Source organism: Hesperophylax consimilis, chromosome 23, assembly GCF_061612785.1.
Source record: "Hesperophylax consimilis isolate HC1 chromosome 23, BYU_Hcon_1.0, whole genome shotgun sequence".
NCBI classification, from domain to species: domain Eukaryota; kingdom Metazoa; phylum Arthropoda; class Insecta; order Trichoptera; family Limnephilidae; genus Hesperophylax; species Hesperophylax consimilis.
In genome coordinates, this window is record NC_142858.1 from 12,589,233 (window position 1) to 12,606,665 (window position 17,433).

General features: G+C 33.2%; 1 protein-coding gene across 10 annotated transcripts in view; it reads left to right on the plus strand.

Moving 5' to 3' along the window:
• The window catches only part of LOC149412336 (5'-AMP-activated protein kinase subunit gamma-1-like), a 334,414-nt gene extending 319,998 nt beyond the window's left edge, over positions 1 to 14,416 (plus strand). For all 10 annotated transcript variants that reach the window (XM_089645903.1, XM_089645900.1, XM_089645898.1 and 7 more), the window contains 4 exons: positions 1,674 to 1,852; positions 4,983 to 5,186; positions 7,373 to 7,519; positions 7,687 to 14,416. In XM_089645903.1, the coding sequence (XP_089502029.1) occupies positions 1,674 to 1,852; positions 4,983 to 5,186; positions 7,373 to 7,519; positions 7,687 to 8,013 (857 nt within the window). In that variant the 3' untranslated portion in view covers positions 8,014 to 14,416. The remainder of the gene's footprint in view (positions 1 to 1,673; positions 1,853 to 4,982; positions 5,187 to 7,372; positions 7,520 to 7,686) is intronic.
• The last annotated feature ends 3,017 nt before the right edge of the window (positions 14,417 to 17,433 follow it).

Below are 17,433 nucleotides of genomic sequence, written 5' to 3' on the forward strand. Positions count from 1 at the left end.
GAACAAATTTGCGAAGTCCAAATTCGGCAAAGTAAGGCAGCTTCTATATTCAGAGTCGTAGTTAGTTTCAGAGTATTTAGTTAAGACACTTTTATAAATGTTCATAATTTACTTCCCAGCAACCAACCAGCTTTGTGTTTCGCGTCCAGACGTTTCTCGATGTGATAGTAACAACTGATTCATATTATACGATGTGAATATGCTTAAAATAAAATAAAATAATGCTTATATATGGAATGTAATACGACAATTGGGTTTATTCTCTTTTTTCGCATCTATTTTTACCAGTTTTCATAGTACAAGTAAACATTTTGCCGTGTTATTTCGTAAAATGAACCGATGATGCCTCGACCATAGTTCGCACAAGAATGATGACGTCACGTTTTCAAATATCACTTGAGGCCGTACGCGAGCCCAGCCGGCTCAATGGAACCGGTATGGGGAGTGGGGATAATACGCTTTTAATCACTTAGGGCAGGTCTACTAATATTCATATGTCTATGCCTTAAATACTAAATATAGTAATAATAATATTTTATGTTTACATATTACATATAACCTTTCCTATAATTTTAATTTAATATTGATTCTTATTTGAACCCAAGGCCAGTACATATGCTCCATAGTATAACGCTCATTCGTACATGTCTCAACATGTGTACCGTCTCGCTCTCCGCTTTTTCGTTCGATATTGAGTCAAATGCTTGATTCGAAATAGATTTAAGGTCTGTTCTTGCTTGATGTACATTGGAAACGATTTGACTTAGTTAAATATATATATATATCTGTGACGTCTTGTGTCAAGCTGCTCGAGCGTGTGGACGAACAACAACGACGGAGCAGGTTTCCAAGTCAGCATGTTCGATCGAGCCAAACTGTCGAGTATTAACACACTTCAGCCTGGAAAGGTAGTTGTACCCGTTCGGTCTATTGATGCTTAACGCCGGAAGGGTAGTTCTACCTTTTGCGCCGACTTTCTTTCAATGGCAGAAAAGACGGAATTATTCAATGTTTTTATAGGAACATTATATACCTTCTGTCTCTTTGTAAAGGTCCCAACTATATGTAAATAATTATCGAATCGTAATGCAAGTCTTCTTTTAATATTTATCTTCATGCCTTTCGTTTACATTGGTATTTCAACAAAAGGATAGTATATTATTTGTTATTGTAATCATTCAATTCCTTGAATGAGGGTTTTTATGACCATGAAACCCAATTCGAATTTCTATATCTGTTCCGCACCCACTCAACTCCTATGTACAAGCGAGCAAGAGATGTCGGGCAGTTCTCAAGAAAGCAGGTATGGGCAAATACCGATTGGCGGACAGGAATTAACCGTAAGGTTTATTTGAGTTGATTCCAAATAATATTCGATCTTCGTTTAGTACTTTTAAGCTTAGGTATGCTGAGTTACTATGTAGAAATTTTTATTAAAATATTTTAATTATTTTCGAAGATATAGCGATTTAAAACAAAATAAAGAAATTCGCGCAATTCATTAAATTTATTTTGGCCCTGACACAGCACAGCGCCTGTGCAAAAAATATCCACCAGAAATGTGTTAATATATGTGTGTACATACTTACAAATCTAAATTACAAATATAGCATATAAGTTATGCATATGTACTTACTTATTATTAATAAATTATTTTCTCTTTTACTTTCCAGAAGTTCTCAAGGGTTCTATAATCCCGCTGGTGTCCATCGCACCTGATTCATCTCTGTACGACGCCATCAGGATGTTGATCACCAACCGAATTCATCGCCTGCCTGTGATCGATCCGACCACTGGAAATGTCCTCTACATTCTAACTCACAAGCGCATTCTAAGATTCCTTTTCTTATATGTAAGTTATTATTACGATTTATATTTTATTTCTTCGACCCGTCTGTCAAGATAGGAAATCTTTTTTTTTGTTGATCTTTATTTTATGTGATCTGAAGTGCCTAGATACCTCAAACAGATTGAGCATTTTTATACAGTCAAGAGTCAGTAGGAGAGGGCACTTGCTGTAGTTAGTTATTTGTAGTCAGCATGCGCGGTCTATTATAGTTTCTGTCAGTTCTGTATGTATATCCAGCTTATGAGAGGCTAATATAGCTCTGACTTCTACGAAGAGGCAGATTTATCATTCCGACCCCTGTTGGTCATAATCTGAGATGATTGGATTTTTTAGGAGAACACCATCATCCAAATATCAGAGTAATTTTAATTATGTCAACGTATTAGCTAATTCTGCAATACTGGTAGGTATTCTGACAGTCCCATTATTTATTTTCCTATGGCTGACGCACTCGTACATGATTTTGAAAGACAAGACCAAGCGCGCCCGACACATATGTTTGTAATCGAGCGGCATTCGCAGAATGTATCGGTTTTTTCAACCCGGGTTTGAAATGTGACTTAAGACGGGTTGTTTCACAGAATTTTAATAATTCAGTAAATTTCAAAGTTAATTTTCAAGTTCTGTGAAAGTTCTGTTATTATTTCAATTGTGTTAAGCAACTGGCCCATAATGATATCACAACGGAACTTAAATAAAACTCACAGAACTTGAAAATTAGCTTTAAATTTTATGATTTGTTCAAGTTCTGTGAAACAACTGGTCCTTATTCTTTATTCCATTGAAATATTATTATTCTCTTTAAATTAATATTCAAGAAGAAATATCTTTACTTCTCCAAACACAGCAGACTTATTTTGTGGCAACAAAATAAAAAAAAAAAAACAACTTTGTTCTAACCACTTTATTCCTAAATAAAGTTGTTAAAACATAGTTTTTTTAAAAATTTTATTCCTACAAAATAAGTCTGCTGTGTTTGCTTTATACAACCGCGGAGGAAAAACGGGTGCTTGGGACGGAAGCTAGGGTTGCAGGGGGGAATTTTAAATTGACACACCCATTCATCGTAGTATTCTTGCCAAGTCAAATTAGCAATAGATGGCGCTAATTAAAAATAATTTAAACTTAGAATTAAAACTGGTTGTGAAATGTAACAAAGGAAATATCTTAAATGCATAATATTTTTCATGCCAGGCGACTTACACTAGATAATAAAAACGTGTTTAATGCTTATTTTATTAATTTTTATTTATTGATTTATGTAATTATGCCATGCCATTATAAGAGGCATCTAGCGGAATTAAAATTACCTATCTAATCAATACCTCAAATCGACCCTTTGGATTAACAATATTCCATCTGACAAACCAATGCTTTGCGATTGTGAGCTCTAAAGTAACTCTTTTCAAAGCCCACTATTGCATCACTTTGCTGTATAATTTTCTCCAAAGGAGTCTGCTATGACATAACCCGTCAGAAACATGTGATAGAAACACAAGAGATTTATTATAAAAAACAACGGATTAACATCTAGCCCCCGTAAGGAGTGCATCCCGATGCTAGATCTTTAGTTTTTCATGGAGAAACTGCAGTGAGGAACCGACAGCGGGATAGTGCACCTGATCATCGATCATCATTAGCACAAACGTTATCCCTAAATAATGTGCCTTGTTGGTTGTGGTATTAGCTACCAAAACCTCAGGTCCGGTAAGAAATGGCAGGCTACATCACATCCGTGATAAAATGACTTCATTCAATCAATGCTTAAATTGTAGTGTGGTATCTTAGCCACAGTTCAGTCAATGCTCCATAACAGTTTAACGAAATTCATTTTTATTTATTTATCATTGATTAACGCCCTATCGGCTTTTACAGAGTAAATTGACAATTTATGTATTTAAGTGTAACATAATAAATGGATAATAGAATAACTATATACAAAAAAATAAAAATCAAATGCTAGTACATACTAATATTAACATAAAATCCGAATAATAACACCTGATATTGTAAATAAAGCAAAGTTTCAAATATTAAGTAAGTATGCACACTGTAAATTCGTATACAATTATTCATGTTTGTTGCAAACCAGTAAGACTGAAAACAGGAAAATAATTTACTCATAAGGCATATAAAAAATAAATCTATAATATAAAACAGATGTTTTATATTATATATTTATAATATAAAATAATAGAAAAAAAAATAAAAATAAAATAACGTCTGTTGTATCTATAGAAAAAAAAACTAATAAGTAATGGCAAAATAACAATGCTGTAATTAATATCAAATTTGAATAATAGTACCTGAAATGGTAAAATAAATCAAAATATGATATACATATGGTAAGCTTATAGCTTACGAACAAAGAAATGAAAAACTCACCAGTAGATCAAAGCCCTACTTACATTTCGACGGTCTCCATGGTCGAGGCTTTCGACTATTAATCCGGAGGTCGAGAGTTTAATTCCTCTCTCCTCGATCTCCTTCCCTTCCCTACTATCTAACTTTAATCAACAACATACCCGAATTGGGGATGCCATGGTCTCCTGGCTCCAGACGTTTGGCAGCAGTTGGGACTCTTGTGTGATATTCACATAAAAATTTAAATAAAAGAAAGTTGTATATTTATTAATGGTAGATTTACCAGGATGATTCTGGGAATGACTACCGCTTGTGAACAAAGTTTGAATATATAGAAGAACCTGTCAAATTTTAATTGCACCTTTTTGGATTTTGAACTTAAACCTCTGTACCCTAGCAATAGCACTCACAGATATGCCATAAAGCTTGTACAAATATTACACATGGCCCTTCATTATTACTAATTACTTATCATGTTTTAGTCTGAGCGTAGCGAAGTTTTTTTACACTCAACCATTTTGCATTTCGTCCGTCTATAAATTTGTTCATGTGTTCCGGATCCGATTAATTCTGTCAAGATGGTATCCATGTTTGATAGTACCTTTTTATACCGCCAGAGCATGCTCATACGCTCTGGTGCACGAGCTGTCAAATCTGAATAATCAACATTACAGTAGTTCACAGAACTATTAGCTGATATGTTATAATTGCACATAATATTGTTGCAATATAAATAGTTAATAATTTTATTATATGTACTTGATTGCAGATAAATGAGCTACCAAAGCCTGCCTACATGCACTCCAAGTTGCGAGACTTAAACATTGGAACATTGGAAAACATTGAAACTGCCGATGAACAAACATCCATTATCGATGCTCTGAAGAAATTCGTGACCCGTCGCGTATCAGCCTTGCCCCTGATCGATGCCGATGGAAAACTCAAAGACATCTATGCCAAATTTGATGTCATTGTAAGTATTAAAATATTATTTCCATCCAAAAGACACTGATCAGGTGAGGAGGTCTACCGTTGAGGTGAATATAAGTACATAATGCAAACTACATTAACCCCTAAGGCCTCTGGCATATTCTGTCCGAAGGTCGGAATATTTCCGCTTTGCAATAAAACCGAAATAAATGGAATAATTCTCAAAATATTAACTAAAAACCGTTTTTGAAAGGTGATGAAATACTTTTTCAAATTTTATTATTAGAAATAAACATTTTCGAAATATAAAAATTTTCAATGAATGAAATGAATGCAAACATACAAAAGTTTAAAAAATAGTTCACTTTACGTTTTTCATCTAAACAATGAACTAAAATTACTGATAATGAAAAAACACAAATTTTATTAGACTAATTAATGTATTATAAACATTATTGCCATCTTTTTTTTAATTTCATTTATTTTGTTTTTCTTACATTAACCCCATGTCATCTTTTGGGTTGCTGTGTGAAGGGTCTTTTTTAAGCAAAGGAAGGAGAGGAAGTTCTGGGAAGGTAAAAGGTATGGGGGCTGGGTAGGACTCTAGGGATCAATGTGCCCAGGAGTGACGGACATGTGAATATATCCCCCCCCTGCGGAGCAAGGCGATGGGTCGAGAAACCAGTTGGAGAGGTTGAAAGGTCAAAGGGCCAAATGGTCAAAACCAGCCTCTCCTGATCTGGCGCGCCACGCAACTGGTGGGCAGGCGCATCCTGAACACACCTCACCCGATCACCAAACTTAATGAACCACTTGGGGTGACTTACGGCAGTGGTGTTGGTTATCCAAGTGATCTAAAAATAAACAAAAATTTCGTGAATACAATGAGTGGATTTAATTTGATACAAGAAAATCCAAAAATAGATAAAATAAAATTAGCAATTAAGGACAACTATGTAGTGCATGGCCCAAGCTCACTCTTGAGTAAGCTTGGGCCCAGCGCTCACTCAGGAGTGGCCCTTGGTGCTGGTAGGCTGCATTCAACGCCGTGTTCACTGCCGGATCCTGGCTCCAGTGACCTGGTGTCTCATCAAGCAGGCAAATCCATTTAGTGCTAATTCCATGAACATTGTCGATGAGTTGTTGTATCTTCTGTATCCAAATATGATTGTGCAGGCGTCATTATATTGGATTTGGAGACGTTCCATCGAGCAAGTTTGGTAGTGACACCATGTCTCACATGTATACAGGCCGGTTCAGAATGTGTTGAAAAATATTTTTTTGTTGTACACAAAGCAAACAGTATTGCTGCATTTACAAAATCTGCAGGCAACTATATTAGATACTATGCTGAGGCTTCTCCTTTGTCGTTCGATATCGCCATGGTCTGATAGGTCTTGATTAATAATGTGCCCCAAGTATTTTACTTTCGTTCATGTATTTATTCTTGCCTCGTTAAGGTGTACGGGGTGCATCTTACTCATAACTGGATTTTTTCCGTGGTGGAACGCAATCAATTCCGTCTTCTTCGGGTTGTAAATCATATTGTGCTGTTTTCCATATTCTTCACAAATATTTAGCAGTATGTAATCTCAATCCCTTGATCGACGGAGCTAGGAGCGTCACGTCGTCCGCGTAGCTTATGTGATTTAAGCATTTCAATTTCTCCCAACAAATTTGTCATTTATAATCATTATGAAAGTCAATAACAGCGACGGAGAGCGCGCAAACTCCCTTATGGCGTATATACGGTTAAGAAGAAGCGCAGTAGGTGAAACCACAAAAAGCTGCCATAAGTGCGTAATTTAAACTTTGCGATGTTGGCCTTAATATTTTTTAAAAATAGTAAAATAATCTTGATGTTTTATTATATTTTCCATAAAACTAAATAAGTGTATTTGACAGTAAAAAAAATAAATAAAACACTGAAGAAAACACACAACAAACTATGTTCATGAATTTGGCGAGCACAGTAGTAACTTTGTTATTATTTTTTTAATGGCTGCACTTTACTTAATAGCAAGAACTCTTAACTCATTGTTTATTTTGCTACCAACTGAATAAGATTTATAATAGTAATCAATGAACATTTTATACAATGCAAAATTCCATGAAAAGAAACAGTGTTTTTATTGTGCCTATCAACAGGTACAAAATTTTCATTGCCGATGGGCACTTTCGGCAAACAAAGAGTTCAAAGGCAATTTCTAAATAATATTTTTTTTATAGAATCTGGCAGCAGAAAAGACCTACAATGACCTTGATGTAACCTTGAAGCAGGCCAATTCCCATCGCAACGAGTGGTTTGAAGGTGTACAGAAATGTACCTTGGATGAGACTTTATATGAAATTATGGAGAAGATTGTTCGTGCTGAGGTAAGACTTAGTTATACATTATATCTATGGATAATTTTTAAAATACCTAAATTTATTATAAACCTTCAACCCACTGAGGTTCAAGCTTTTCTTCACTTCACGGTCTTCAGTTGCTTCGTGTACACTCTGTTGGCAATTAATTGTTGTAACACATACAATGCTTCCAGGTGCACAGGCTAGTGGTAGTTGATGAGAACGAGAAGGTGGTGGGGATCATCTCTCTGTCTGACCTGCTGCAGTACGTGGTGCTCCGCCCCCAGGGCGAGGGCACGCAGTCGCTGCGCACGGCCCCCGTGCCCAGCGAGGAGGCCTGTGCCGAGGCCAAGCCGGATGCGCCCGACGGTCTCCTGTCCGAGGCCAGCGGCTCCGACCACGAGTCTGCCGCTGCCGCTGCAGATCCCGTGGCTGCAGAGCACGCACTCGACCTACCAGATCTTCTCAGTTGCGCCACCACTCTGGAAGAGGAACCCGAAGATACGGTTGATTTCCCTTAAATTAGCTTTAATCATACACAACGAATAGACGTCTTGTGTACAAAGTTAGTGATAAATGTCCAAAGCTATTTCATTTAATTACCTTTGGGTTGTTACATTCATGCTAGCTTTATGATTCTAGAATTTAAACATTATGAATTTAATTTTATTGTCTCGGGCAACCCCTTTCGTCTAAATTTGTTGTTTGTAACTGCGGCATTATGCATAATAAAAAACTGTGTCGAGGACTTCCATTTATTTTCATATTTTGGTATTTTACAAAATGCAATTATGCATTATGATTGAAATTTTACTGACCACATACATAAATTAAGTATGTTTGTTGGTTCATTTTGAAGATTGAAAAAACCTAATTAATTATTGTACAAATCCATTATACTCAAAATAATCTCACATCTGTAAAAATGTTTGTTTTTTTTAAATGAAATTTTAAATTGCTTCTCAAATCCAAAGATTTACTTAAATCAAATAAAATATTCCAAGTACAAAAGATACATTTTAATGTAATTAATTAATGATTAATTATTATTGTTATTGTCACATTTATATTATTATTATTATAGAATGCAATAAAATGTTACATTTGGTAATATTTGAATATAGGACGGGTTGTTTCGGAGTATTTGAACAATTCATCAAATTTCAACATTCGTTTTCAAGTTCTGGGAAAGATTTTTTCAAGTTCTGTTTTTATTTCAGTTTTGTCAAGCAACTAGCCTATAATGATATAATAACAGAACTTGAATTGGACTTTCACAGATCCCAGAAATGAACGTTGAAATTTGATGAATTATTCAAATACTCCGAAACAACCTGTCCTTAATAATTCAGTGGTACAATTTTGGCAATATCATTTGTTATTTAAAAACATGTTTTATTTTTATGAATTCAATAATATATTATTTGGATTTGATGCTTAAACTGAAAATACATTTTTTAAGAGATAAGTAGTATGTTTGTAAGAGGAATACCTTTTTTGAACCTCCTGAAAATAAAATTGTAAAATGTTACTTTTCTTAGCCAAGATTCCAAGTTCCACGCTTCAGTTAACGAGAGAAAGTATTTCAATACAAAATCATTTACACTAAAAACAAGACTAGTAAAAAAATATGTACAGGTTAATCATTTTAAAGAGATACTTGCTTATGTAGTAGTGTACTGGTTAATCATTTTAAAGAGATACTTGCTAATGTAGTAGTGTACTGGATGGATAAAAACATAATACCTTTTGAAAGCTTGACATATAGATACAAATTCAAATGAAAAAATGTTTATGCAGCCTACAAACTGCAACTTCAAGAAACTGCATTGCGTTGTTGTGTGAATTTATGCTTTCAATGTGTATTGCAATAAAATGCTACAATTTTTGCCTTTATCAAGTTTTGATCAATCAGAATTAAATGTTACAAGATTACATGCTTTTCATGTTTTGTTAACTTCAAAATACAAATATTTTTTTAAAATTATTTTTTGTTGATAATTGTGTAGTTTCTTTTCAGCATAAAATATAGTCTTATCTTAAATTTCCAGGTGTCTCTCCCATATTATTACCCTATCATCGCTATAAGTGGTCATTTGCAATATATTTTGCGATGATCTAATCAAAGGAATATAAGTCTTATTGAATTATTGGAACTGGTATACATAAAAGAGAGAATATTTTCATAGCTAATTAGAATTTTTTGATTAATAATTGTTTGCAATATATATATTCTTAAAGAATCATAATGAATTATATAAGTTAGATTTCACAATTATTTGCAATATTATTAGTAATGGTGTTTAGGGATGAAAATATCTGTGAAAGTGGGATTATTATAAAACATGAATCCCATTGTGCCTAATGCTAGTTTGTATTTTTGTCAATTTAATGCTTCGAAAAGATTGACGTCTTTTTTACACATTTTAGGCTTTCATATTGAGCCTTTGCTTATGATCATTAAAATGAATGTTGTTTATCCTAGATTCTAGATTAAACATTACAGTAAAATCTTGATTCCGCTATCGGGAAAGAGAGCCATTCGAACAATATTGCCACTTGCCATTGAATCAGAAAAAAAATGTAACTAAACCGCAAAAGCATTATTATGATTTGTATTTTTTTTTTAATAGGCAAATTACTTGTGTAGATTTCCAAGAATTGCTCCACATTTGTAATCCACTGTCGTTCTGTTTGTTTGGCAATTTTATTTTCCATTCTTAGAAATTTCACAATATTCTTTGCTTATTTTTCACAAAAAGTTCCAGTAATTCTGAAAGTCAATCAAGATTTTATTGTAGACAATTTAAGAATGTTTAGTGCTCAGCCATATTGAACGATAAGAGCATAATATATAGCTATCTTTGTAGTGGCAAAGTTTAAAAATATTTTGTAGGTATTCTATGTAACCTCTATAATAAAAATATTATTTACAAAATTCACCAGTTATATAAAGCTATTTTAGAAATCCTGGGAATACATTTTTTTACTTCTAGCCACCATATTATATATAGAAAATATCATAAAACATAATATCGCTGGGTAATTACTACAACTAGGTAACTCTGAAATTCGATTCTCCAATTTACTCACAAAACCATACCTTTATTTCCTTTACAATGTATGCCACCATCATAAAATATATGTTGTATCTCTAAAAACCTGATTTCGGAGTCACCTAATTGTAGTAATTATCCTACGATATGTGTTATGTAGAATGCAATGCAACAAAATGTTAATATGCTAGAATAAGTAATGCGAGTTCTTCAGCTCTTGCCTGTAGAATGTTTAATAATTTATTAGAGGAATAAAATTGAAAATTGCATTCTGGAGTTTGCACGCAGTTGAAATTACAAACTGCATTTTTTATAAAGTACGGTTTATGATGTAATGGATAAGAAGTTATGTATTGAAATCTCGGTTACATGGGTTGGTTTGGGAAAACGTTGTTCAGAGTAGTCGAAAAATAATCACTGTTTCCTTTAAAAAATAGATTAGTCTATTAACCTCCAGCCAACATTCAAATGTATGGGTGATGTCTCCCACTCGCAAATTTTTCATCTCATCTCGCCGACCAATAATATTTTAAAAACTGTAACTAAACATGTTTTCCACAATCACTCCTCATGCTCAAATAATTAATCCATATCTTAACTATTCATGCATAACTAGAAATGGTTGTTTTGACACAGTTTTGTTTAATCAAAACTAAATAAAATATTACGGGCAGACAAAACATTACTGAATGAATAAAAATAACAACATGGAGCGGCAGTTACAGGAGGTCTGTTTGTGCTTGAATTTTTTTATCTTATTGTTTGATCTACGCATCGATAACACAAGCTTTTTATTCAACATGAATTTGCTTTTGAACTTTTATATTTTTATTATAGGCAATCTTACAAATATACATTTTTGTTTTTAAACTTTGAGAATAAAGCTGACATTTTTTTCCCTTTGAAATTTGGTGTCGAGAAAATATGAATCATTTTAAAATTCAGATTTCTGGGTTAGTTAAAATTATATATAAAACAAAACACACTGGCTTCTTTGACATTAAATCCTATACAACATGAAACTACATACAGCGCAATATAAGACTGGACACATATCTCAAAAGAAACAAGTCAAAGTTCAAATGCGTTTGTAAATATTAAACATTTTAACAAAATATTTATGCTTATTCAATCGAAATGAGATTGTCAAATGCAATTCCTAAATTCACAGTTGCCAAAAACCATTCCCAAACGAAAAGCGGCACACATTTCTACTGATATCCAAAGTCGGTTTTCTCTAAAGAGCAGTGAACTCCAAAACTGTAGCAAAGACGAAAAAGACAAAGATGAATAATTATAATATTACTGCATTTTGAATTCCACTTAAACTCTACTCATAAATCTACAAGCCAGGGGATAGGAGTCAAGCAATAGGAGTGGAATCCCGCAAGCTCCTATTGACAAATAATCCAGTGAAATATTTCATGCAAACAATATTACATGTCGTGGAGTGAGAGGTGTGAATCTATCTATCGCTAAGCTTTAATTGAACCACCATTGAGAATGATCACGAACCGCCACTGCGGATATCACACTAATCGTGTGATGCACCTGCACACTAAACAAGGCCGTTTCCACCATCACCGAAGATTTGAAATAAGCTGACGGGGAGAAACTGTACGGGTCGCTTTAAATCCTTACTCAAGATAAAAGAATAAGAGATGTCGCTAAAGATATAAATTGGTAATTTTTATAATTGAATTTCGGATCTGTAACACCCTTGTGCGCAATACAGCTATAACAAACCTTCTAGATTTCTAACTAGTAATGCGAGTTGGCTCCCGCATGTGGTGCACGACTGTTGTTTTGACTTTAGTCTCTTCCTGCAGGCAGACTCAGAATTGAAAGAAATCACATCAAAATGTTCTATTATTGACACAGTGCCGCAAGATGGCAGAAGCTGTTTGTGCCATAATCCCCTTCCTACACAACTGTCATTTTGATGCCATCTTACTTCTTACGCTTAGTATTCCAAAGCACTTTCATATCATTAATGATGGGAATAGGATGCAGTAATGGTTATACCGATTACATTCATTACCATGTGGATTGTTATTTTTATTACCGAGGTTTCTTTACATTTTGAGAAAATAGAATATTTATTTTTAGGATATTTAAAATCCTAAGTTTATCATAGGAGCTAATTTGTATCTGGTAATTTATTTTTAGTTTAAGAGGTAAGAAGTCCTTGGATCTTGAATGATAGATATTGAAATTAACAAATTGTTGCCTTATATTTTAATAGTATGTCTACTACATAGGTTTCTGTCTCATGATTCATTGTATTCATGTTGACACGTACTAGTTCTATACTCATTATGTAGCGCATAGGTTCCGTAAGCTTTCTTTAGTAAATATTTTATCATTGACTTTAGTTACAGCTCTTTTGACTCAGGCAATAGAAATACAGCGCTCTTCAGGTGATTTTTACAGAAACAGTACCTATGTACAAATTGTCCAAATATTATTATTATACCGTCAAAACTCATAAACCACAGGTTATAAAGTTTTACTTCATATTATTTCGTATTATTGACAATATTGCAAAATGCAGACCAAGTAATAATTAAAAATCACTAAATTAGATCCGTTGTTTTCTTGGTGAATCGGGTTATATAGAATTCTGAGAATTTTTTGTTTAAATTTAGATTTTAGAAATTTTGAATACAATATGTGCACAATTTTCGTAACAATGAAATTCTTTTCACCGACGATTTTGAGCTCTATAATAAAAAAAAACAGAGTTTTTTTCTTTCAAATCTGAGGAATATTTTGGAATAAATTGTCAAAATGCCTAAGTTGAGAGAAAATCAAGGTGAAAATATGGATTTCCGTATTAATATCAAGTCATAAATATATGTCACAACCACCCAACAAACACAAAATCTGCTTTCCACCTTTTAGCAATTAACATTATGGAAGAAAAAAAAAAACACCTAAATACTTTTTTCACATATATGTTATATATATATTTATGTTTATCGCGAATCATCTTTACAATAATGTTTTTATCTATGTTTAAGTTATTTCTTTTCAAAATATGTACTCTTGTTACTTCTGTATTTAAAATATATTAATCATTAGTTTGTCATAAAATTCAATAATTTCTTGAATCATTGTATTTCCCCCTAGCCCGAGCAAGCAATAATACATCTGTGTGCGAAAGAAAGAAAGTGAATCAGTTCTCATTTGCACATAGTACAATTGTACACTCTTTTAAATTTTAGCATTTGAAAAACATCTTTGATCTGATTTACATTCAAAGTTCCAAAACTAACTTGAGTTGCCTTACTATATAAATACTCAATTATTGATAGAAAGCTAGAGTGCACTTTTGTTCATTATAAATAGTTATTTGATTCATTCGCTTCCTTACGCACACAGATATATGCATTTGAAATTGAAGATACCAGCAAAATAATACATGTATCATAACTTTATTTATAATACATAATAATTATTATGATATCTGAGTATAGACATGCTGTAAATGTTAAACTTCATCCGAGTACTCTTAAATGTCTTAACCGTTTGAACTGTGTGAAAATGATGCTGTGAGAAATATTATGTACAAAGAAAATTTCATTTTTTAAATTGTAGTTTAAATTTCAAAAAAATATTATTTATTGTAATTTTAGATTTTATAATGCCTAAATAAAGTTTTAAACCTTTCAATCGCATCGTAATCTATAAAGCTATTTAAAGTATTAGGTACTTTCAGAAAATAAATATTATTCCTTTATCATAACCAATGATGTTTAAAAAAGCTTGGTTTCCAAAGTAAAATTACTAAATAGTAGTTGTATGTAATAACTTTCACACAATATCTTAGACAAATCTCTCACTTCTGGATAAAAATGCTTACAGCTGGTATTAACTTTACTTATACTGTAGTTTATAAGTGTATAATATTCAATATTTCTATGTAATTATCGTTTCTTTAGCTTGTTTGGTGTAATATCAGAAATTTGTTAAAGCGGAGGGAATAAAGTATTTTACAAAATAAATATTTTTTAATTAAACTATTTTGTGAAAGAATTTTCCAATTATTATCACTGAATAAGTCTGTCCCGTTGGTCAACTGATCAGCATAATATATCAATAATATTTGTTTAGGCCGAAAAAACAAACTTTTTTTGCCAGGTCACCATGAAGTATTGCCATTATAAACTTGCAAGTTGACAAAAACATACAGTTAGTCAGCAGTCCAAAGTGCTAAAACCTTGACTAAAAAGTCCTTGATCCCAGTAATGCAAAATGCAATAAATGCAGTACGCCAAAAATGAAAACTTTATACATTCAGCAGAAAATTGATTGTTATATATTATGGTATGTTCCGATATCACAGGTTTTCAAACTGAATACGTCGATGCAACTACTTTCGGTTTGCAAAGTCAATTCCATCATGGGCCTCGACTATCATAAAATAAGAGAAAAAACCATACTTTATTTTTTTATTTTTAGATGTTTATATGAAAAAAAAATGTGCAGTCTCGGGTGAAACCAGATAGTACCTTCCATCAGTGGCGGCTAGCGCCAAGGAGGCGTCAATCTAAAAATAATAATTATCAGCAGATACCACCGACGATCAAAGCAAATAACTGTAATAAATAGTATAAAATTATTAATTTAAATTCAACTGGCTTGATTTTTCATTATTTTTGTCATAAGTCAGCAAGCAAATTCCATATCGCTCAACGAGAAACCTCACCAGGGAACATCGATTATCTACAGCGCAGAGCGTGGATATTGTCCATAGTATTAAAATTTCTCCGAAAACATTCATGGCACTCACCAATACCTCTTAAATTCTTCGGCGAGATGGCGACACTTTAGTTCACAGTTCGCATAACAATAATTCCAACAGGTATAAACTTCCCCTGACCTGGATATGGTGTCTGGGATAGACTGGCAATATTTTTAGCGCATCACCCATTTTTGTGAGTACAAGCCGCCACTGCTTCCAATACCCTCGTAAATTGGTGCAGTTTTCCAAATATTATTCAGGTAAAGATGTTTTTGAAAATCTTTAAATTTAATTGTTTCTTTCTTTTCTTCTCTATCAGCAGTTCCTCTGTTGCCGATGATGTTGTCTTGGCAGGACGTTGCCACCGCTCATGAGTATTGTGATGATGTGTTTTGTAATGTATATTTTACTGGACAAAATATTGTAAATGCAGAAAATATTCATAATTACTATAAATTATCTTATAACAAAGAGCTTACGATATATTTTGTACTATAGGTATATCGAATTTTATTATAAGCTGTATGGTAGAATTACAGTCGAAAGGGTAAGAAAGGAAACAAAGCATAAAATATGGGATTTGCAAGGTGCTTTTAGTGAGTGGAAGGGGGTGCATTGACCAGATCTTCTCATTGCGTATGCTCACTGAGGGATTTTTGGCAAAAAAACAAAAAATGAGATTCTTCAATCAACATGATCATCAAGAAGACCAACTTCAAGGTAAAAAAAGTCACCTTCACCATTTTCTTTTACTTGATTTCACTCAATATATTAGCGCTTAACAAATGAACACTCTAGAGTGCGCATTTTTAGCGGCGCTCTAAACCGCATGCAGGAAAGTCCTGCATTGGACCACACTGCAAACCCTTATGTTACTTTAGATTACTACACCCAACACTGCTCGAGATGCTCGTGCTAAAGCGTAGACGTAAAGCCCGCCATTGTGTATACAGTATTTTATTAATATTATTATTTTATTTATAATTGGATATGGGTGTGGATTGCTTCAATCTTGTTTCCACCAAATATCTTCCCATAATGATCAGTCAAGTTGCATTCGGACTGTTCATGGTTCCTCATAATATATTTAGATTTGTACCAAGTGTTTGTTCTGCGCATTTGGGTATTTTCAATATAGATTTAGCGATTTTAATTGTTAAAGTTGAGTGTAAGGGACATTAAGTTTATCTTAATTCTCATTTTAATCTTGCTGTACTAAAATTATAGATTGAAACAATGCTTCAAGGAATAATTTATTTGCATTGTTGTTACAAGTTTTTTTTTTAATAAGTTTTTTTTAAATTACAGTTTTGGATCATTTACGGCGTCAGATGGTAAGAGTATTTTATTTAATGTTTATACATATTATGTGTAATACAATATTACAGTGATAACTTTATCACTTCTCCTGGACAATAGATGACGCTGGAGAAACTACTTATTGAAAAATGCAAAGGATGCATTTCTACCTTAGGCATGCCTCTAGCAAAGTTTCCTCTTTCATTTCAGCGTCGACTTTCTTGGAGTACGGTTCGTTTCAAGCTATCTATAATTTCTATGTCACAACTTTATTTATTTTGTATAGTATTTTGATTATTCGTAATTTTCCTTTCGACTCTTCCAGAAAATATCACCACTTCCAGGAGTGCTTTTTACTGTCAAGCCAAACAGCAGGAGGAGTTTGCAACGCAATTTAAAGGACAGTACTAGAAATCTCGAGAGACATTGGGAAATTGTAAGTAAATTTTATTTTTATTTTAGTTAATATTGTCTCTTGGGCATGTAGAAAAACTACCAGATTATAGAATGCTGAACGTTATGACCAAGTGAGTGCCTCAATGAAAGTGACCGAAGGGGGACAGGTAGATATACTGCGTAGAGGATTGGAGCGGGACGGGAAAGACGGAGGCCAAATTCCACCCTGGTTATGAAGCGCCGTGATGATGATGATGATTGTCTTTTATATTGTGTTTTTATAATTGACAATACTTTTAAAAAACTATGTCTGGAATTACAAAAGTTTATCCCTCAAAATTTCAATGATTTCAATGTCACATGAATCTCGGGTTTTGTTGTTTTCGATCAGCATGCGTTTTTCTTTTTCTTCATTGTTGAAGTGTTGGACTTTGCAACGCGTT